This window comes from Ictalurus punctatus, chromosome 12 (genome assembly GCF_001660625.3).
Source record: "Ictalurus punctatus breed USDA103 chromosome 12, Coco_2.0, whole genome shotgun sequence".
NCBI classification, from domain to species: Eukaryota; Metazoa; Chordata; class Actinopteri; order Siluriformes; family Ictaluridae; genus Ictalurus; species Ictalurus punctatus.
Genome location: NC_030427.2, coordinates 27,343,711 through 27,367,430, shown reverse-complemented (window position 1 = coordinate 27,367,430; position 23,720 = coordinate 27,343,711). Strand labels below are relative to the sequence as shown.

The 23,720-nt window shown below is 41.6% G+C and overlaps 2 protein-coding genes across 4 annotated transcripts in view; one reads left to right on the top strand and one right to left on the bottom strand.

The window, feature by feature from the left end:
* Positions 1-6,275: 6,275 nt before the first annotated feature.
* rpa3 (replication protein A3) lies at positions 6,276-10,633 on the bottom strand. Its single transcript, NM_001201041.1, is given in 4 exon segments — positions 6,276-6,550; positions 7,832-7,943; positions 8,303-8,377; positions 10,452-10,633. Coding segments are annotated over 4 exon segments (369 nt in total). The 5' UTR covers positions 10,551-10,633; the 3' UTR covers positions 6,276-6,467.
* A 1,279-nt stretch (positions 10,634-11,912) lies between these two features.
* umad1 (UBAP1-MVB12-associated (UMA) domain containing 1) overlaps positions 11,913-23,720 on the top strand; it is a 12,882-nt gene continuing 1,074 nt past the window's right edge. Inside the window, exons 1-5 of one of the 3 annotated variants that reach the window (XR_006983309.2) lie at positions 12,272-12,479; positions 12,631-12,716; positions 17,022-17,107; positions 22,860-23,191; positions 23,513-23,720. The exon at positions 23,513-23,720 is cut by the window's right edge and continues 1,074 nt beyond it. Coding sequence is in view for 2 of the 3 variants with exons in the window: in XM_017481070.3 (XP_017336559.1) it covers positions 12,635-12,716; positions 17,022-17,107; positions 22,860-23,123 (432 nt within the window). In the remaining variant the exon portion in view is untranslated. Of the gene's footprint in view, positions 12,080-12,271; positions 12,480-12,630; positions 12,717-17,021; positions 17,108-22,859 lie in introns of those variants that run through there. The other 2 variants (XM_017481070.3, XM_017481069.3) reach the window with 2 other exon arrangements.

Genomic DNA, 23,720 nt, shown 5'->3' with positions numbered 1-23,720 from the left:
ACACGTAAAACCTGAACATGAAAGGAATATTCTAAAAGCGACTCATGTAAACACCTTAATCAGAATATTGCCTTATTCAGAATAAGCTCAATAATTAGATGTATCTGTGTATCTACTTTTGTATGCATGATGATGTTTAATAAACATGCTACGAATGTATTCGTACAGTAGGTCATCATACATACGGCTATATGAATACATTCATAACATGCTATAATGCGTAATAATGTCCTCCACATGTCATTTCTAAAGACATTTAAAAATATCTCTCAGCCATTTGAGGGAAGTTTGAGTCGTGTCATGTGGGAGCTCCAATCTCTCTGGTATGTTTAACAAATGAGCAGAGTTATGAGGTTTACAAAGGGAAGGTTAAGCGAAACTCCAAGCCCCTGCATCTCCTCAGCGTAACAGCTCCAGGAAATACAACTGTTGAAGCCGCTTTTCATGTGCGTTCTCACCTTCACTACGCTGAACTGCTGAACTTCCAGAGATTCAGAGATTCAGTTTGCCGCAGGGGAATATGCTTAGGGCTGCGTTTCTCTGGAATTTATAGAGAACCTAAGTCTTTACCATGTCACTTTTCAAAAAAAAAAAAAAAAAACAATTTTAGCTGGAAGAGATGAAAAAGAGGGTAAAGATGACAGGTGGAGCAAAATACGGCTGTGTTTGGGTCCTGACCTCATCCGTGGTGGAATGAGCTTTCAGCTGTACTATGAAGAGTCGACTCGCTGTCATTCTTCTCTCAGGCCTGTTAGTGAAACTTAATTTTATAGACTAATTGTACATTGCGAATGAAGTTGAATCGCATTTGAACCTCTTTACACAAAATATTTATTGTGACACGAAGGTTAATTTAACAACAACAACAAAAAAAAAAAAACTGACATTTTTTGGTTGCATAAGTATTCACCCCCTGTAGAGTCCCTGCCACCACTTAAACCGCTACTGTCAGAAAACTTAGGGTCGTTCTCCTGTTTAAAAGTCAAACTCCATCCCAAGTGTCAAGTCTCTTGTAGACTGAAACAGGTTTTCTAGTATTCTAGTATTGCCCTGTATTCTCCAACCCTGACCACCTTCCCAGTCCATGCTGCTGAAAAGCATCTGCACGACACGATGCTACCACCACCATGCTTCGCTGTGGTGACGGTGTTTCCAGGTTGATGAGCAGTGTTGGATCAGTGCTTTGTTTCAAGGGTAAAAGGTTATATTTTAGTTTTTATCAGACCGGAGAAGCTTTTCCTACATGTCTGCCGAGTCTCCACCATGCAGCACTGTGTAGAGTCCAGGCTGGGGTTGTGATCATGTGAACAGCTTCTCCTACCTGACTTGTGGCACTCTCCTTTACAGTTACCCTTCTTTCTACAAGAAATCTCCTTTTTACCTGGTCAGTGACTTTTGGTGGACGGCCTCCTCTAGGCAGAGCTCTGGTTCAAGACTATGAGCTATTTTGTGTAGATTCATGACGTATAATCCCAATTAAGCCTTTATTGTTGAACGTTAACATGTATATTTTAGCAATGTTTTGCACAAACACGCATCCGAAACAGTCTTTAAAGATAAAATATACTAATAATATTTCATTATTATTTTCTAAACAACAGAATCTAAATTGGTCCAAGTAAAATGAGAATAAACATATAAAGAATCCTGAGCAAATATGCATAGGACCCTATATACAGCTCAGGTCCAGGACATAAATATGGCTGATGAGTTTCATGTACAGTATCAGTGTAGTAAATTCTGGAGCAGAGTTTTTCCCCCTCTAGCGAGGGAAGGTTTACAAGTTTAGTTCCTAAAGTGACGTTTTAACGAGGTGACACTTTTAGTGTCCGTAAATGTGAGATATTGCGGTCGAGTGTGACGTTGGTTACAAAAGCATCACTCAGTCACACAGCGATGTAATCTGGGTTGTTTGACATTTTTAGCATTATTATTTTATGTTGTTTTGCTTCGCTGCTGAATTCTCGATTCTGATTGGTCAGAAGGTGTTGATTAATTTTTCCATAACAACAGCTCTGAAAATAGTTCCTGCTTTAATGCAAGCCTAGGGTTTATATGAATGTCTTTGCTCAAATATGTTATTGTTCCTATAGTGACAACTAACATGGGGACCTGTACGGTGGTGTACGCTTACAATTTACAATTAATAGTAAAAACGTATTAACAAAGAAGAATCTACAGACGCTGATATGGTGAAATTTCCAGTGAGGACATGGTAGGAGTCTCCAGTGTCGGTGTTTTGTAACAATCTGAGGTAAAGCTGTAAAGAGGACAGAGGACTGTATGCTTTCCTGTTTCTCAATGACAATGCCATGACAAGCTGACAGACTAGTGAGGGAACACAACACTCCACATCATTACACATAACTATAAATGGACAAAACTATGGCGTTCTGTTCTTTAAGAAATAAAATGTCTCATTTCTGGACAATTGCTGTTATATAAGAGGAATCAAACACTTCAGAACATGCTGTTAAAAGAAAAATAATCTCCATGGCTGTAACAGTAACCCTGGCGTTGATTATTTTCCTGTAACAGCATGCTCTCTGGTGTTGTATTCCTGACATAATAACAATTTCTGAATAATAATAGTAGCCTTTAGTACTTTATCAATATAATGTAGAAATACTTTTTTTAATCATATTAAAAATCCTTGATTGTTTATATATATATATTTCTTTTCAAGCTGTTATAGTTTGGAGTAAATGTTCACTGGTATGCGAGGAGGAGTATAGTATTTATTATATACATGGTCCTTTATAGCAGCTTTCTGTGAAGTCGAACCACAGTCAGATTTAGTGTGTACTCTGACCTCAGAGTGTGTATCCTGTAATTTGATGATAATCACATGTTCGAACCGGCATGTCCTCTGATTGATGACTCAGTAAGTGTCCTAGTGATCCAGTGAAACAGCGTGCGTGCAGGATATTTAATATTTAACACAATCGAATTTGCTAAACAAAAGCAAATGTGTCAGGAAAGGTTCTTTAGAGCGATATCATAGAAGAACCGTTCTTGGTTTCCTGAGGAACCTTTTCATTAATGGATCTTTGAGCAATGACGTCGGATGGTTCACAGAAGGAGTCCGACACACACTCGCATGCCCTCTAGTGCTGGGCACGGTCTCATACACACACACACACACACACACACGTTTGTCTTACTAATCTTGTGTGGACCTTCCCTTGATATGATTATTAATGCAGCTAATTAACACTAAATCTAACCCTAACCTTGACCAAAAAAAACCCAAAACAAAACATCCAAATGTCCTCATAAACTCAAAACTGTCAGATGTTATTCCTATCCTTGTGGGGACATTTGGTCCTCACCAAGATATTAAAAACATACTCACACCACACAGACACACACCCCTATGAAACTTTCTACCTTAAAACTGACTCATACTGAAAGCTGCATAAATGTGGTATGTAGCACACAGTATAGAGTATACTCCTTCAGTACTGAGTACTTTCGTTTTCTAATTATTCATCTTCAGTACGTGCTTTATCACGATCAGGGTCATGTTGGATCCAGAGTATATGCCTGGCGCTCCCGGGATAGACTCCAGATCCAGCGCTACCCTGCCACCCTACACAGGGTCACGGGGGGAGCCTGGAGTCTATTCCAGGAAACTCAGGGCACAAGCCAGTGGACACCCTGGATGGGGTGCCAGCTCATCACAGGGCACAATCACACACACATTCACACACTATGGACAATTTTGAAATGCCAATCAGCCTACAGTGCATGTCTTTAGACTGGAGGAGGAAACCAGTGTACCCAGAGGAAACCCCCAAAGCACGGGGAGAACATGTAAACGCCACGCACACAGGGCGGAGGCAGGATTCACACCGCCAAACCCGTCGGTGCAAGCCAAACATGCTAAGCACTAGCCACTGAGGAAAATCAAAGACGAGTCAGTGCTACAGGAAATTGAAGCTCGGGTTTGCTGTGAAACTCTCTGTTTATTTACTGTAGAGACTTTATCATAGTCTCGGATTATGAGTCTAACTAAAAGAAAAAGAAAACGGTGTGTCGCCATCTACAGGCAGCGTGATGGCAGTGTTATCATTTTTAACACTTAATACATTTTATGTTAAAGGTCATGCTGTTCAGAAAATGTTAAAATCGATTAGTAGTACATCAGTAGCAATCAGTCTGGACCTTAACGGAAATATAAAGTCATGCTTTTAGCCGCAATACCAGATAGAGGAATGAAGTCGTTAATTTTGTGTTACAAGGGTGTTCGCCTGGGTTTTTTTTTTTTACTTCGTAACAAATCACAGATGTGACACAAAACAATTTTTGTTTAGCTAAACAATCTGGATTCATGAAACATACCTCAAACAAGTGAAATTCAATTGTTTTAATTAATGGCATATGTTTTTTCCAGATCAATTAAGAGGAAAAAAATGATGGAGTCATCTGCAAAAAAAAAAAAAAATCACATTTAGTACTCTGTTGCTCCTCCTCTGGCTTTAACGACGGCCTGGATTGTTTGAGGCATGGACTTCACTAATGAAAAACAATCTTCTCCATCAAGCCGGTTCCAGCTTTCTCGAATAGCGCGTGACAGATCAGCTTCGCAGGACGGAGCCTTGGCATGGAACAGTTTTTTTTTTTTTTTTACTTTCCACCATTAATTTTCAATGGGATTGAGAAAAGCTTTACCACTCTTTGTTCTGTGGCAAGACGCATCACCAAACCTATTTTCTATCGATGGAATGAGAAAACTGTCCAAAATTTCACAGTACACCGGTGCATTGACTGTTGAGGTCTCCCCTGGTCCTTTACCTGACATGCAACCCCAGATCATAAACGAGTGAGGGAATTTGATTGTTTTCTTCAGGCAGACATCTTTACATTTTTCATTAGCACGTCACCAGACAAAAGTTCCTGCAGTGTCTCCGTGGCCAGTGTGGCTTTGTGATTCATCCCTGAATATTTATAATAACTAGTGGTGGTGGCTTAGCAGTTAAGGCTTTGGGTTACTGCTCAGAAGGTCGGGGGTTCAAGTCCCAGCACTGCCACCGTTGGGTCCTTGAGCAAGGCCCTTAACCCTCTCTACTCCAGGGGGCGCTGTATCATGGCTGACCCCAGCTTCCTGACAGGCTGGGTTATGCGAAGAAAAGAATTTCACTGTGCTGTAATGTATACGTGATCAATAAAGACTCATCATCGCCCGCACTCCATGATTGTTTCTCTTTATCCTTGTTTTCTTCTGTTTAGGTGTTAGGTTTTCGTTTGGCTTTTCTACACATAAACCCCATTTCATTCTGACGATTCCTTACAGTTCACAAACACCGACTCCTGTTTCCTTCCATTTGTTTTTCATTAGTTTTGTCATGCATTTTCTATTTTCAATGCCTATGGCTTCGAGTTTTCCATCCCGACGCCTTGCCGTCTTCCTCGGTCGAGCCGTATACGTTTTACTTTTATAAGCTTCTCGTTTTGTTTACCCTCGCACCAAATTTTAGACAAAGCTGACTGGGAGCAGCCGACATCTTTTACCACACGCCGTGTTGGATTTCCTTCTTGAAGGAGTCTTAGAATCATTTCCATTGCTTCAAATGACATCTCTCTAGTTGGGGCCTTGCTCCCTTTCAAGAAGTCTAATTTTGAGGTCTGTGAGCACTCTCTTTTAACTAAAGACTAATTTGCATTTTTAAGTTTTCAGAAATGCAAATTACAAGGTGATCATTTTCTCTTCAACATTCAGTGATTCAATATTTCAATATACAGAGAATGCCATTAATTTAAATAATTTCATGCAATTTGTTTGAGGTACGTTTCACGAAGCCGGAACGTTCAGCTATTAAACAAACGTGGTTTTTTTTGTGTGTCACATCTGTGATGTGTTTATTTGCTGTGAAGTAAACAAGCACGTTAGTGATGTATCGGTAAACGTTTCCAACCCTGTTGTCGTTGTCCGTTTCTTATTGTACGACACTAGACTGTAAACTCTGAGGATACGCAATCAACTGGGGCAAGCGTAAATTAGTAATAGAAGAACTACCGAGAAAATGACGAGAGAGAGAGAGAGAGAGAGAGAGAGAGAGAGAGAGAGAGAGAGAGAGACGCACATTATGAATTCCTCGCCGTGACGTTTGACCGATGCACGCCATTTTGAATCAAGGTCATACTGTCTATCAAACAGTGCATTGATTTGATTCAGTGAATCTTTCATTTGATTCAGTGAATCTTTCATTTGATTCACTGAATCTTTACAACACTAAAAAAAATAAAAATAATAAATCACTGTACACAAACAATTTCGAGATCAACAAACCAAAATGTGTCTCCTCAGTGAGACTTTTTATTTGTGAAGTAACAAAAATGAACAGCTTTCAGCAACGGCTTTAGATTATTTACAAGGGAAAGAAAACTACGTACACAATAAAAGAAAGGAGGAGGGAAAAAAAAAATCAGAGGGAGAAAGAAATAGCGCAGGGTGTTGCTTCGTCTCATCCGCTCGACGACACCTCGAAAGGGTAATACTGCGGAAAATCGTGAAGCACTTTCAGGGCCTCGTTATACAGCTCCAAATCTGCAGAGAAGAAGAAGAAGAAGAAGAAGAAGAAGAAAAGAAAACGTCTTATAATACTCAATCAAAAACATACTGACTCTCTTTTACGGAGAAATAAAAACATTCCTCGCACAAGTTTCCACGACAAACTGGAATACCGTGATATATAAATACACTAACCGGCCGCTTTAATAGGTACACCCACTCATTCGCGCGATTATCCACTCAGCCGATCACGTGGCAGCAGCACGACAGAACCTGGACATTTGGGTTGAAAACGGCGCCTGATCGATATCCGATCTTCAACTGTAGACTCGGATTCTGTTCTTGGCGGAAAGGAGTGGAACCTGATGTGGTCTTCTGCTGTTGTCACTCATCTGCCTCACGGTTCGATGTGTTGAGGTGCTTTTCCTCTCACCACGTTTGTAAAGAGTGCGACGTCTTCACCGGATCATTAGAACCAGTCGGGTCTAGAACCAGAACCGGTCTGATCTCTTTAAATCAACAAGGCGTTTCTGTCCACCTGCTGTTCAAATGGATGGGTTTTGTTTTTTTTGCACCATTCTGTGTAAACTCTATTAGAGTTACATTTATGTAGCACTTTTCTAGACACTCAAAGCGCTTTACATAGGGGCGGGGGGCGGGGGGATCTCCTCAACCAACAACAGTATGGATGATAACGCGCCAGAACGCCCACCACACACCAGCTATTAGTGCAGAGGAGAGAGTGATGTAGCCAATTCGGAGATGGGGATTAATATAGATGATAGAGAAGGGCCAATGGGGGAATTTCGCCAGGTCCCCGGGGTTATACCCCGACTCTTTTACGAGAAGTGTCCTGGGCTTTTTGACGAGCACTGAGAGTCAGGACCTCGGTTTAACGTCTCAGCTGAAAGACGGTGCTGTTTTTACAGTATAGTGTCCCCGTCACTATACTGGAGCATTCGACCCCACACACACCACAGGGTGAGCGCCCCCTGCTGGCCTCACTAATACCACTTCCAGCAGCAACCTTAGTTCTCCCCAGGAGGTCTCCCATCCAGCCTGCTCATCTTCAGTGAAAAACCAGGCGAGAACTGCAGGGAGACAACTATAGAGACTGTTCAGTGAAACTCCCAGGAGCTCAGCGGCTTCTGAAATACTGAAACTCACAGAGTTCACGCCCCCCTTCCCGTAATTCTGATGTTCGACGTGAAAAAGCTCATGCATGATTTTACGTATTGTCCTGCTGCCACGTGATTGGCTGACTGCATGAACGAGCAGCTGTCCTGAAGTCTATAACGATCATCGTGATGCGCTCACCAAAGGAAATTCCTTTCTCCTCCCTGAACATGTTGTACACCGCAGCCATGATGGTTCCTTTATTCGACACCATTCCGATAACTTCCACTATTCCGCTCAACTCCTCTTCCAGCTGCGAGAGAAGGAGGGGACAATTCTCATACTCCTTCTCAAACACTTCTTATATATATATATATAAAAAAAAAAATGTCTATAAGACTTTTAAAACTGTATGTGTACTGTGCAAAATGCTGGAGGCACAAGTTTCTTTACCTGCATGGTTTTTTTTTTTGTTTTTTTTCCCCAGTTATTGAAAAATTCCATAAATAAACTAGCTGTGCCTTAAACCCTGCATCGATATCTACAGTACAACTCAAAACAAGTCTGATTATCAGCTCAGGATGTTGCATATGGATGCTGTAAAGATATGACACAGATCTGTTTCTCCTGTTAATACATGGATGTATGTATGTATAGGCAAAGAGCACGTACAGGATCGTTAAGCTCCACGGATGCATTCTTTCCCTCTCCGTCGGTCAACGTGAACGATTTGCCAGATGGATGGACCTGTGAAAGAAAAAAGAAAAAAAAAAACAAGCGCTCTTGCTCTTACTCTTACAGCTCCATATCATCAGCTAAACCAGTGGTCCCCAACCCTCTTCCTGGAGATCTCCCTTCCTGCAGGTCTCATCTCCAACCAAAATCGAACACAACCATTTCAGCTGATCGAAGAACTTCTTAAGGCAGTGATTAGATGGTCAGGTGGGCACAATTACGGTTGGAGCAGAAACGCAGATCTCCAGGAACAGGTTTCATGACCGCCGTGTTCAACTGATCTGGAAAACATTATTTCTAACTCAAGAAGGGTTGCTCTATAGCGTTCTCAGAGTGGGGTGTGTGACGCGTCCGCCGTATTTTATCGCCGTTATAGTGACGGAAATCACAACCCAGCATTATTCATTATATTATATAGTGCTGTAGAGGATTTTGATGAATATTAAAGCCCAGTTAATGTCTAACAAATGCTCAATAATACTAAAAAAAAAAAGAAGTAGTAACTAAAGTATGAAAGCGGAATACACATTTCTAAAATAAACCTTTTCACGTTTAAATTCCGGTCTTTATAATTATTTAAGAAAGTATAAAGTGTAATTAGCAACGATGTGTGTGTGTGTTTTTTTTAAATGTAGTATGTATTCGTTTTGTTCGTCACTCGAATAGTAATATTTCAGTCGACGTCGTTCTCTACAGCGGTGGTTCTTTTTTATACACTATTAGATCAGCGGATATCTCTGTTCGGTGTGCGCCTTAGTGAGCTGTGTATAACTGATTTCACTGATTAATATTTCTCATTTTTATGTACATGGTAGTTCGAAGCTTGACAACCCCAACATACAGGTAAAAGAAATTTTTTTTTAAAAGATAATGTTCTATAATTTCTATGCAGCCCCGGTTTGAGAACCACGGCTCTCTTACAGAGTCGAATCATGGACTTTTTTTTCCTTTTTTATAGAAATTTTGTTGCGGAAGAAATTCTTTTATGATGATTTTATCTTCATCAACTCCTTACCTGATTGACTGTTCATGTGAATTAAACCGATTGAAACCAAATCTCAACAGTGACTAATATAAATGAAACAAATGCGTACTGAAACAACGTACAGAAAGTGCTCTAGAGGATTATTCTGAGGATTAAAGCCAAGCTAGTGTCTGAAAAAATCATGAACTCATACATACTACTGACTTACCTGAATACAAGCTTATACCATAAACTTTTTAGTTATTTAAATGTATTAAAATCTCAGTCCGTATCATTAATTAGTAGTAAAACAAAGCATAACTATAAGAGATACGTTTTTTTTTTTTACTTTAAAAAAAGAAAAAAGTAGTATGTTTTTGTTTTGTTGGTTGCTCTCTGTGGAGTCAAATTACAGATTTTGACAAAATTCTAACAAAAAAAAGTATAAATACTACGCCGATTACGCTTCAGCCACTTACAGAAATATACAGGCATTACATTTCTGTCAATCACTTGTTTTTGTTAGCAAATAACTAAGCCTGATTATTTTTTACTGCAGCATCATGTTTGCATGGGTTACAGTCCACGGTTTGACTGTATGGACCTCAGAGTTACATGATGAACATTATTAAGCGTCCTGTCTGCTGTATTCAACACTGACTACGTTTACATGCACGCCAAACTAAGTTTAAAGTCTATACTCGGGTTAGTCATATTCCGAATACGATGTTGATATGCGTACAGACATCAGAATCTTCCTGTATACATGCTTGTTGTAAGTACGCCTACAGTCTACAACTATGCATCTGTTATCACCCACAATTCCTTGAGGACTGAGCACGCACACACACACTAATATATATATCCTTTTAGTAGATTTTCTGAATAAGGTGTTTACATGCAACAAATTTCTGAACAAAAACAGGTATATTCCATCAGACTATTGACCAGAATCGGACTATTGTCTGAATTTGACTCAGGTAATCGGATTATTGCGTTTACATGATTCAATATTAATTAGAATAGTGCGATCCTTATTAATATCGGAATATTAATGTGCATGAAAACGTAGTCAGAACGAGTCACTGAGTGCACGCGCTGTTTGCTGTTCGGTTTCTTTACCTTTCCCACGCGCCCTATGAAACACACCGGCCTGCTCACGTACTGAGAGAGCATCGACGCGTTTATCCTGGTTTTTGGAGCCTCGAATACACCCGTCATTTTACACGATTTGCAGTTTCAGCTTGTGTTTGCGGTGAAATTCCAGAGTCTTGGTGCAAAACGGGAAGGAATGAAAAAGAACCGCGTAAAAAATCGCACTTTGACGTATTTCCCCTTTAAGTGCAGCGTCTACTTCCGTATTGTCCGTCAACTTTTAACTTCCGTAATGAACTAAAAACCGCGTTTCTAGTTCCACACCTAGTGATAGATAGATAGATAGATAGATAGATAGATAGATAGATAGATAGATAGATATTTTAGATGAACTATTTGATAATTACAGTATTGGTATACAATACCGTTAACATAACAAGTAAAAATAAAAAAGATAAGAAAATAAATAAATAAATAAATACCATCCGGGATTTAAATAAAATTGAAAAGCAAAGCAACAGTTTTGCAGTTAGTGTTTCTTGTTTCACAGAAAGGATAAACTCCTTAATACAGATATTGAATTGCATAGATTTGTGTGTATAAATGGACTTTTGAATAAAATTGAGCTATTATTATTATTATTATTATTATTATTATTACTACTACTACTACTACTACTACTAATAATAATAATAATAATAATAATAATAATAATAAACTGTAGGCGCTGCTTATAAGTTGCTTGAAGAAGACTGAATACGACAGTGTGACGTGAATTCTGGCTCTTTTCAGTGAATCACATCATTTGACTCAGCCCATCAGTGAGACTCGATTCTTTCGGCTTCCAAACGGGTCAGTTTGCAACCTTCTTAGAAATAAATGAATCCCATAATATAATAAAAACGCAAGACTTTACACACACACACACACACACACAGGCACATTTAGAACGGTTTATGATATTTACTCAAAGAAGAATACTTACTGACCATAATAAGGTCGAACACATTCTAAGATAATTAAATAATTGTGAAATCAGTTACAAATCCGTTTTGTTACAAATATGCACTGACGAATACATTAAGCATCTCTGCATTAATGTTATTGTGCTGCTGTATCTCTGACTCATCAAGAAGATTCATTTTCATTTATCATGACTAATTGTCTCTGCTAACATTCAAGACTATATACATTTATACAAGACTATATACATGCAGCAGTGCAGCGAATCCTCCCTGTCCAAACCCGAGAATCAAATCGACACCGGATGGCCAAAGACACAACTTAGAGTCAAACACACTTCCCACCATGGAGCCATTTTAATTTAATTACACTGCAGCAGTAATGACATAGCCTGCATCTTCAAAACAAAATAAAAATACGACCACATCTGCGAATCGACTCTCATATTTCACCTAAAAGAACCGAATCAAAGAACCAACTCGTGCATAAACGACACATCACTGGTACGACAATGCTAAAAGCCCCACTTTCTTTCAGCAGACATCTATGAAACGATTTTAATAATATATCATATTGATACTGATTTAATATCTGATTAATATACAAAGTAATTTAGCTCACTATCATTTCAAAGGTACGATTTACTTACTGGAGAAGCTACTACATCAATTAAACTGTGCGGTCATAAACAGGTAAAAGCTTGAGTAAAACTTCCTGAATAGACTGAATATAGACCAAATGTATATTATACATAATGTTAAAATATACATTTGAACTGTATATGCAAACCTATAATATGTACATCACTAGCTCCATTGGAACCATCGTTGCTTGTATTTAGTTTCCACTTGGACTATGAAAAAAACACACCACACGTGATTAACTTTGCGCATGCGCAGTGTCATTCAGAGTGACATTTGTAAACAAAAACTTGAGCAGTCGAAGTGATAACTTCGTTCACGCGCTGTTTATATTTATAACACCTGAAGAAATGACCATGGGATTAAGTTAACTTGATACAGCACATGCTATTTCTGTTGCTGAGGGTTTTTTCTTTCCTTTAGAGTTTGGTATAAATAGCAGAAAGTCACGGTAAGCTAAAGCTAAATAGTCTACATGTGACGTCACCGCGCCTTGTGCCTTTATTGAACTAGTCGTGCTTAACATTACAGTTCATGGTTGTCAGTAGATGTCTTGTTGTTTTTAGTAAGATTTCAGTTTAACTTTCGTTATTCTGGTACAGCAAGATGTTCAGTTTCTTCGGACATCGGAAGGACTCTAAAAAGTCTCCACCATCCGAGAGAGAGACTGACGGATTTGTCATTATAGGTGAGTGGAGAAAAGAAAAAAACAACAACAACGCTTTTAATAAAACGGATTTAATGCTTAGCCGAACAAAACGTTTGTACTAACTACATTTGTGTGCTTGTGCTTATTTGGAGACTTTATACCCAGTGTTGCCAAGTCTTTTCAGGGTAAAGTAGCTCATGCACTCTCTGAAAGGCGTTAGAAGTCAACAAGTGACGTCATAAATTCATTTAGTCATATATCAAAACGTGTCTAAAGAGCAGAATAAAACAGACTGGAGTTTTATATGAACTGAATAAAGTGCTGTCAGAGCAGAATAGAATAGAGCTTTTAATCAGGATGTAATAGAATATCATTTCTATGAAGAATGGAGACAAGCTGAAGCGGTGAAGAGCCACGAAATGGACAAGAAGGAAACTGTTAAAGATGGAATAACACAATATTTGGGGCAAAGGTGATCAGGGATTGGTCCTTTGGAACAAAAGTGATCAGGGATTGGTCCTTTGGAGCAAAGGTGATCAGGGATTGGTCCTTTGGAGCAAAGGTGATCAGGGATTGGTCCTTTGGAGCAAAGGTGTTCAGGGATTGGTCCTTTGGAGCAAAGGTGATCAGGGATTGGTCCTTTGGAACAAAAGTGATCAGGGATTGGTCCTTTGGAGCAAAGGTGATCAGGGATTGATCGTTGGGAACAAAGGTGGTCAGGGATTGGTCGTTGGGAACAAAGCTGATCAGGGATTGGTCGTTGGGAACAAAGCTGATCAGGGATTGGTCGTTGGGAACAAAGCTGATCAGGGATTGGTCGTTGGGAACAAAGCTGATCAGGGATTGGTCGTTGGGAACAAAGCTGATCAGGGATTGGTCGTTGGGAACAAAGCTGATCAGGGATTGGTCGTTGCCTTTACACACTGATGGTGAGCCAAATGAACCATGTACTCTGTTTTATAATCAGAAACTGAGATGTAAAGCTGAAGAGCTGTATTCAGAGCTGCACAGTTGCTGGCATACGCTCAGAGAGTCACTAGATTTTTTGCTAGACTCTTTTTTTTAAAAAAATAGGTGTCTAAAATTTTAGCAACGCTATTACAGAGAAGGTTGATCAGTGTAACACACACAAGGCACCGGTGTGATTTTACTGTGATGAGTGAATAAGAAGGTTCACAGTATCGGAAGCCGACGATCTACCGTTCAAGGGCAACACAGCAGTGCTTCGTGGTTCCTTTTGTCATGGAAACTTTGAGGTGAAATACAATATGTTACATTTCTGTTGTTTCTGCACTTGCGCTTGCAGAGCCTGTTTTCACGCAATATGTGGCTCGCCCAAATTTCCTTCCTTCCCCGTGCTTCTGAAATCTGATCTTATGAAATAGTCTAACTACATTGTCCCGTGCCGTGTCACCACACACTGTTGAAAAGGAAAGTGAAGATGGCCGTTTCTCTGAAAGCCAAAGCTCTGAATCCTACCTTCAAAAGTGAGACTCAGATTTTACTCGATTGTGTTCACTCTCACACTGATCCCTCAGCTTTAGTCTGGAGTTCTGTGCATGAATCAGGCGTGGATTTGGACCGTAGTCTTGGTGATGGCGCGGATTTACAGTCGACAAGGCGACATATTGACTTTGCGCACAAACAGTTTGAGTCGTGTCTCTCCAGACTACGGCGTACTCCAGGGTCTAATGTGTTTCCACAGCAAGTCCTTGTCATGTTTCAGGCGTGTGCTGGAACAGGCTGAAAAGATAGCACGCTGGGTGAGGCAGTGCGTATTATCAGAACGGAACAGAATAGAATAGAGGTGTTTGGGAATAAAAACGTTTTTTTTTTTTATGAGAATAGAATAGAAGTTTCTACGACTGGAGTTTTGTTGGAACAGAATGCAATGGATCTCTATCCGAATCATCGAGTGGTTCTGAAATAAATAGAATAAAATTGAATTTTACAAGAACACAATTGGCTAGAATGAAATAGTTTTAGCAGAATACGATAGAACGTGATTGAATTGTTTTCTCGGAGTTGAATAGCTCTATTAGAATCGAATGCTGTGGAACATAATAGAGGATAATCAGGATAGAATAGTAGAGAACAGAACAGAAAAGAGGTCCAATAGAATAGAGTTTTATCAGAATCCGACTCTCTGGGTGGTACTGCGAGGTCTGCACAGAAGAACATTTCGTGACATGGGTTCTGCCGCATCGTCCTCCACTGCGCTGATCAGGCTGAAGGCTGCGACAGGCAAGTAACACGCGGCAGACGTATCAGGGGGCGTGTCTTTGTCTGTACTGCTTTCAGGCGTGACGATGTAAGACGTATCTGAGCTGATGTATGATGCGCGCGGTCCCAGCGAGTTCTCCCACCAGTTTGAAGCGAACAGCTGTGATACGAATATAACTGTCACAGGATTATCACGGGTGTTCTGTCCGCACGACTCATTTTATTTTCACTTATAACCAAAACCGTGGCTTTTATCCGAGTCGCGGGATAGGACATAATATACGCCCTTACCCTGAGCTTGATGGAGGAAGGGTCAGCAGAATTAGGAGAAACTGCTCGGTATATATTTGAGGCATTCGGAGAGGTGCGTGTTCGTGCAGCGAATGCAGCTGACACGTTCAAGAGCAGATGCTCCACACTGACCACGCTGTGCATCTAAAGTCACGAGCAGCTGTGCTCCTTCGGAGGTTTTATCTGCTCTGGCTGGCTTTTTACAGCATCTAGTTCCAAATCTTCATCTTCAGCTTGGAGCGCTGTTAAGCTCTTGTCCCATGCTCATGGGAGACACGTGGGCGTGTGTTTCCTCTGTAGAGCTTTTTTGTCCATTTCTGCATCCATGGACACCAGAGTCTCGTGAGGTCGTCCATGTGAAGTGCTTGTGCTGAGATCAAACGCTGGGATAATTGTGGTGGGTCCGTGAGTCAGCGCGTCTGAAGCCTCTAGAGGACGGAGGTCTGTCTGGGAAAAGCCGAGCCGAAAAATACGAAGGCCAAAATAAGAAACTCAAAGTCCGTAGGAATAGAGCGTCTCCATTCATAGCCTGACATAATGAGTCGTTTCTGAACGCCCAGAGCAGATCGTCCCTCGATGACACGCGTGGAAACGTCACGACGATCGTTTGAGGAGTGTGCGTACATCCGCGGTGTATAATCTGTCGAACCTTCTCTCACGGGAAAGCGTTTGTTCTTCCTTCTGTGGGGTACGGTTTCCAAACATAATTTGAACGTCATGTTTTTTTTGTTCGGTCGGAGGCGAGAGAAAAGAACGAGCGCTCCTTGGAGTGTTTTTTTTTTTTTATGCTGAAAAACACTTTCGCAGGACTCCCGAATGACTCGAGAGAAAAAAGTGCTCGCTCTGACATCGGGAAATTCGAATGAGTTCGAATCTCGACGACGGCACAGCCGTCCATGTCGAGGAATCGAGAGAGCAAAATTGGGCATAGAAGGGATGAAATTGGGCGTGTCTCAATCAGCTCTCTAGGTGGTGAACACGAGGTACCGGTAAAGATCCTGGCTCACTGCGCATTGGGACACTGATGACTATGTACCCGCGTTGTAAAACGTCACCGCTGGCATTTACTCAACAACATACAGGACCGATATCTTTCTGACATTATACGTTCTGTAAATCTCGTTAGCTTAATCAAGCGTGTTTCTCTCATGGCACTCTGGCCATTTTGTCCAGCTGAGAGGCTTCAGAAAATATGTCATTTCCTGTAAGGGAACATGGTGAGCATCGATGCTCCCTGGTTTTCGCAGTGCATCGTGGGATGTTTTTAGAGGGCGAACGATCCAGAACGACCAGGAAGGATTTCGCGATTGAGACGGCCCTTAAAATGACCGACTCCATGATCAGTTCCCTGACTACTAAATTACAGAGCTGATTGAGATGCACCCGATCTCACTCTGCCCTGTCGAAGTGACACCAGCCAATCACAGGCCTTCGTGGCCATCACTCGCTGCATTGTCTGTGAGCTAATGGATGCGGAAGAGGGCGGATAGCGCTTTCCTGCCGCACCGTGTCGCAGCAACTGGAAAAGAAAGGTTTGACTGGCTTTGTGTGGTGTAGCGAGGAAAACCGGTCAACCATGCTAGCCAAAGAAATGCTAGACAGCAAGAGGACAAACCTCACGGCGCAAGAACGTCGCGAATAGTACCGTGCGCGATATCTAATAAGGACAGCAACGGTTACAACGGAAGGCCAATTCGAAACTAGCGTGCAGCAAGGAGTTCTGTAGGGTTCTGCAAGAAAAAGGACGCCACGCATAAAGCTGACCTGCTGGATGTTTACTCCTGGTTGTTTTACTTGATGGATTCAATCTCACCATCTCTTGTTCTCCAGGAGACACGGCAGAAGAACAGGGAGCGAAACGGCAATCCAGAAACGCAGCGCAATTAGCCACCAACGTCATCGTACAACCGTCAAAGGTGAGTCGTGTACGTGTGTGTACATGTTTCAGTTCAAAGGCGACGAATTGCTGAAGTGACAAATATTTATTTATGTAATATTTATTAACCCTAGCATGTTTTGAGCTTTTAGTATTGTCTCCTAACACTGTAATGACATGGTACACACTCTACGTCGTCTTTTTCAGGACCTCCCAAGCTCGAACGTGGAAAGCTTTGATTCCAGCGATGATGTCTTTTTTTCGAAATGGTTTAATATATGACTAAGATACATAAATATCTCCTCTTTTGTTGTCTCATCATTTCTTTCTCCCTACAAAACGCATTAAGGGTTTAAAATCTGTCATACTGTAGTCTGAGGGTTTATAGATGGTGACGTGTGAAAAGGACCGGGTATTTGTAGTACTCGGGGGAAAAATAACACTTGGTAGGAATGTCGAGTTCCTGCTTTAGAATTGTAGATAATTAAAAATATATTGAATTCAATTGCGTTGTAGCTATTAGCATTGCTACTAGCGTACAAAACACGAGGCATAAATGTTCTGTTTTTGTAGCGAAGGACACAAGGATGATCTTGTGGTTCTATCAAAAATGTGAACGTTTCAATTCCGTTTGTATTTATTTGCCCACATTAGAGTTTTGTTGTTGTTGTTGTTGTTGTTGTTGATATGTAGGGTTTTACACTTCATAGATGAAAATCCACCATTTTCGACGCTCCTTTTCTGCAGGAATGTTACTGCCCGGTTGACACCTGACCTGCACGTGCCGAAGCAGCACGAGCGCCACTTTTCACGTCTTCACCCGTGTGCTTTACGTACATCTGGAGAAGTACACTCGCTGGCACGCCGGAGCCGTAAAAGCGGAGCTGTAAAAAGTCTCGCGATTTGGTGCACAGCTACGTTAAACGCTCGGACGCACTCGGAACTCTCCGCCGTCGTCGTGATTGTTGTCATGAGCTTTAAAACCTTACGTTTACTAATTCAGAACACGGCGTCGAAGGCTACGTGAAGGGTTTGAAATATTCAGATACTCGATGTAATAGGTGGCGCACGGTGGCTTAGTGGTTAGCACCTCCAGGGTCGGGGGTTCGATTCCCGCCGTGGCCCTGTGTGTGTGTGCATGTTCTCCCCGTGCTGCGGGGGTTTCCTCCGGGTACTCCGGTTTCCTCCCCCAGTCCAAACACATGCATGGTAGGCTGATTGGCGTGTCCAAAGTGTCTGTTGTGTATGAATGGGTGTGTGATTGAGCCCTGTGATGGATTGGCACCCTGTCCAGGGTGTACCCCGCCTTGTGCCCCATGCTCCCTGGGATAGGCTCCAGGTTCCCCGCGACCCTGAAGGAAGGATAAGCGGTATAGAAGATGGATGGATGGACGTAATAGGAAAGCCGGTTTAAAGCCGGTTTCCGTCGGTCATTGTACACTAAGGATCCGATTTGAAACGCAGCTCTAGTGCGTTTCGTCAGTCGCGGACACCGAGTCGCTTGGTGCTATACTGCCCCCGTTATTTACGTTGGTATTACATTATGTAGAGTTCATTTTGGCGGCCATTTTGTGTACACATACACAAAGCAAGTACACTCCAAGCTTAAAAGTTCGGCTGAATCCCAGATTACTTCAGATATTTACTTGCTCACTACATAGTATTCAATGCCTAATAAACTCCAGCCACAGAGAAAACTAAGTAACGTCGAGGTAGTGAAAATTATAGTGGTAGTAAAATTCCTAATTGCTTTTTAAATCCACGGGTTTCACCTCCTACAGCCGCAGAAGCACTTCGCCTTCATTGCACGGCTAATGAAGGACTTTAATCTGAAACGTCCCGTTTCTCTGGAAATGTTGTGTAGTACGCCGCACATTTTTATTATGCTCTAGATTTATTACCAGAGTCCGCTGAAGTTACTCGCGAGGCTCGACTCGACAGCGGTCAATTTTACGCCGTCCCCAATCTGAGCTTTCATCTAATGACCCACTTTCGTGAAGGAAAAAGTTGACAATCGAGATGTTACGATTTTGCCTTTCTGATCGCAGGACGTCGCTCATCACAAAGCTTACCGCAATTCTCGTTTTTTTTTTTGTTTTTGTTTTTTTAAATGATTCCCGAGTTATAAAACTAAGAATGGTTGAGGGCAAAATTTACTGCAGGGTTTGTGTGTTTTTTGTCACTAAGCAGTACACAGCCTGTACACTCTGGATTCCACATATCTCACCTGATCAGATTGTTTAAATAAAGGTTCGGGAACTGGCTGTAACGTAACGTCTCCCAGCTCAGGTGTGTACACACGCGGGACGAAGCGCACTTCCTGAAAGCGAAAGGGAGAGAAAAGGCCGTGTTGGTTCTGCTGTGTGGGCAGTAGGTGCCAGGTTACAGACCTGAAATCAGCGGGAGTCACATGGCAGCGCTCTCACCGCACCGTGCCAAAGGCCATATGGCTGATGTAACACAGTGAGTCACATGCCTTGTGCTCTTATACTGCAGGGGGTTTTGCCTGGATTGTGCAAATTATAAGGTTTTAACGGCAGCCAAGACGATGCAGAGCAGATGTGTGTGTGTGTGTGTAAGGGGCAGGCTGAAGTGTGTGGTTGCTTGGCAGCGTGGCATTAACCAGAACAGATTGTATGTGCCACAGAAAGATGAGAAAGAAGAAAAACCCTCAAAGCCACTTTTTTTTTCGTCCCCTTTACCCGCGTCAGGTGATCAGCTCACCCAATCGTTTCCTTTTATTTTTCCTATTACTATTAATATAATATTACCATTTTATCACTATTATTAATTTGACATTTTTTTTTAACATTCTACATTTATTACGCCGTTTTGTTATTTGCCTACAGTATTTTATTTTTCCTAAAGCAGCTTGAAATACGTTTTAATGTGTGAAATGCGCCAGAGAAATAGAGCTCTTTGCACGATCTTGTTTTATTCGTTTGTTATGATCGTTGTGTCCGTAATTACTTCATATACGCCGCGTGTAGTGTATCCGTCGCTACATTATAAAGTTTGAATGATATACAATTTAACAGGTGTTTTTTTTTTTTTTTCCCCCGTTGAAATAAAGTGCGAGACATTTTCTCATCGCTCAATCCGTAGATTTTCTAATTCTTGATTGATTCATTTTTTTTCAGAGTTTAATAACACTTGCAGTTGTGCTGTAATAAGAAATGATTCGATGACAAAATGGTGCATTGAGGATTTCTGTCCCCCCCCCCCAAAGTTTCCCATAACGGGACCGCCGCGAGCATTTCATTCCTCTTATACCGCAGCAATTTGTTATTTATTTATTTTTAATTATTACCGGACGACCGGTCATGCTTTTATATCTGTTTGAGTGTTTTCACTTGCGTTACAACAGCAGCTATAAACTATAAAGTCGTTCCCTCACCAACTTCTCTCCTCTCTGTCAAAGTTAATAAGCTTGTCGTGTTACTGAAGACTTTCCCATGGTGGAAAACTTTAACGGGCATTACAGAGCGCTGACAGTGGAGACTCCTTCCAAAAAAAAAAAAACCCGTTCAGTAAACTTCTACTTACAGAAAAACTTCTCCATATCAGTGAGTTTCCACTCTGTGTTATTGGGGTTAGATGATGTGGCGTGTCCATCACACAAGTCGAGAGCGCGAGCGTGGTTGATCGCGGGACACGAACACACCGTAGTACGATGTTGTAGGACACTGCAGTATGTGTGCTCGCTTGCACTCTGGACATTTCCTGTAACATCTTGCCTGCGTTTAGTTTCATATCAGTCCTTAATTACATGCAGGACAACGGCGAAGGACGTGCGCTCGAGGGCTCCGAGTGCGTTGACGCAGTTCGGAGTAGGAACACTCCACGGAGCGGATTATATGTGCGTCGGCAGCTGGAAATAAGTGCAGTCTCACCGTAAGACTGTTCTGGGTCTCAGTACTGTTCGTGGCTCGTTATGGCGGGACGATAGGACGATAACTAACGCACGATCGCTGCTAATCCGTGATGATGGTCACGAATTTTGTCTCCTTGACAGGTGACCTTCTCAGAATTGTCAAGGGTGCCTTCGCTGTCCTGTTTTTCTGAGGTTTTGTGCTTTTAAGCTCCAGCATTAACATGGTTACCGTTACTTTCTAAACAATAGTCCGATCATATTCATCTCCTTCACTAGGAATCTTGGGAAAGAGCTTCCAGTGTTTATTCTGGTACAGAAGGAGAATTATCTGGTTGCACTGGGAGCTTGCGGTTTCAGACTGAGATGTGGGCGGAGTAAAGGGGCATTGGGGACGGTCTGTAAAATCCAAACACAAACAAGTATTCCGGACCATAAGGCCGTTTTCCTAATATCATGTAATACACTCGTTAGTTACCTTTTTAAACAGCGTGTAAAATAAACTAATATCACCTAATAATAATAATAATAATAATTTAGATTTTATATACATTTACTTTAAAAACAATACAGCAGCTTACTAAAAAATACTTGATAGGAACAGACTCTATATTTTCAAGTCTAGTTTACTAGCTAGCATGCTAACCAGCATGAGATAATATAAAGTAAGGAAATGATGTCATCCCTCGGATGTGGATAAAGCGATCGGTTACAACCGAACCAAACCTGAAAGCATCATATATCACAGTACCTTCTGCTAAATATTACGGCCATGTTGACTTGATCTCTTGAGCCTCCAACAACTCATCTAACTCCACTTAAGTTAATAAAACACTGCAATGGCGGGGGGGGGGGTGATGAGGGAATGTTTAATAAATTACTGGAACAGAGCCAATATCTGGCCGGCTGCCCTGGATATTGGATATACGCCGCTACAGCACAGAAAACGAACAGATTCACTGGATAACTGGAAACGGGCCTACCGTACGTTTATACATTTCTAAACTCTGCTGTGGATTATAGAGGGGAAAAAAACATTAGGAGACTAAATCGAATTGTAGTGGAACTACTTTTTATAGTTTTTCTGTCTCTGCAGATATTTTGTATATTGTTATTAAAAGGTGATGTATTAGGAAACAAAAAAAAGCACAAACGTTTCTCTGTAACATTGCATTGGGGGGGGGGGGGGGTTCCCCCCCCCCCTCTACTAACACACCAATGCATTAGGCATAAAATAGTCACGTTGGACAATACGTATATAAAAATAGTTTTCGAAAGTTATACACTATAAAATGCCCCGAACCGTTTATGGCATGTCATTCGTCGGAATTTTTGTGAATTTTGAAAATTTCAGGTGGGCCCGGTGGCTTGCCTCGCACCTCTGGGGTTGGAGGTTCCGAAGTGTGTGTGTGTGTGCGCTGAGCTTGCAGGTTCTCCCCGTGCTTCGTGGGGTTTCCTCCGGGTGCTCTGGTTTCCTCCTCCATTCCAAAAGACATGTGTTGTAGGCTGATTGGCATTACCAAGTGTGTGAACGTGTGTGTGTGCCCTGCGATGGTTAGCACCCCGTGGAAAATGGACACGGATGGATGGATGGATGGATGGAAGATTTCCGTGGTGCGAAAGGAATAAAACACTTCTGGTTCATTGTAACAGTAATTCTGCTTCGCTTGATGCACATCTGGTTGTTTAGCCATCTGTATACGCTAGAGTCTTTGTGCTAAAGTAAATAATTTCCCCTCTGCCTGTTAGGATTTTCTTGTTAACATTGTTAGCAGCTCTGCTTCAGTTTTTGAATGACCGTATCACTGTCTTCTGTGAGCATTCAGACACCTACGTGGACCGCTGTGTTAAATAAACCTGGATCTTATAAGATGAGATAAGATTCTTTCCCAGTCTTAACATTCCGCTGTTCGATTTTCAGCCATCGACCAAAACCCAAGAAGCCACCCAGTCCTCTCCAGCGCCCCCTACCTCAGAACCCTCTGCGGAACCGGCGAACACGGATGTCCCAGGTCACTCGGAGCTTCTCGGAGACATCCCCTTCACCCTAGCGCCTCACATCCTCGCCATGCAGGCCGGCCTGCCTCGGCTTCCCGACATCAACCTGCCCCGAGACATCAACGAGAACCTGGCCAACTTCTGCTATGACTTCACGCTGGAGAACTCGGTGCTGTGCGAGCTGTGACCCTGATCAGCCCCTCAAACCTCAGATTGTTCAGCGTTTACATGGCAGGAATACAAGATCGCCAAGTGGTAACTAATGCCGCCTAGTCGCTGGTGTATTTCTCAGGACGTTACGTAGCATGAAGTCTGGAGTGAACCGGCTCTTTAAAGAAATAAATGAAATGATATCAGAATCAATATTTGTTTGCATATGAAGCAACACTGTAATCTTTTTAACCTTATGGTTTTCACACCCATCATACTGCACCGTGCTTGTTCTGCTCGCTGCAAATTCTTTTCTACGCCTTCGCCTCTTTTTTTTTTTTTCTTCTTCTTTTCTTTTCTTTTCGCTTTTCAGCTCACAGAACTTTGCACGTCTTCACCTTTTGTTTTTAATGTTCTTGTTCACAGATATCCAGGAAAACAACAACAACATCTTAATCCTGTTAAATGAATTTGAACTGTTGAAGATGTCCATGGGAAATCCATATTAAGGCATAACGACATATTTAATGTCTAGTTTTTCATTTAAGACGTATTATACTGTACATGTTTTTAGATTTGGACAGATTGTTACTGTGGCTTTCCATCGGTTGCTGTGGAAATATTTTGGCCCACT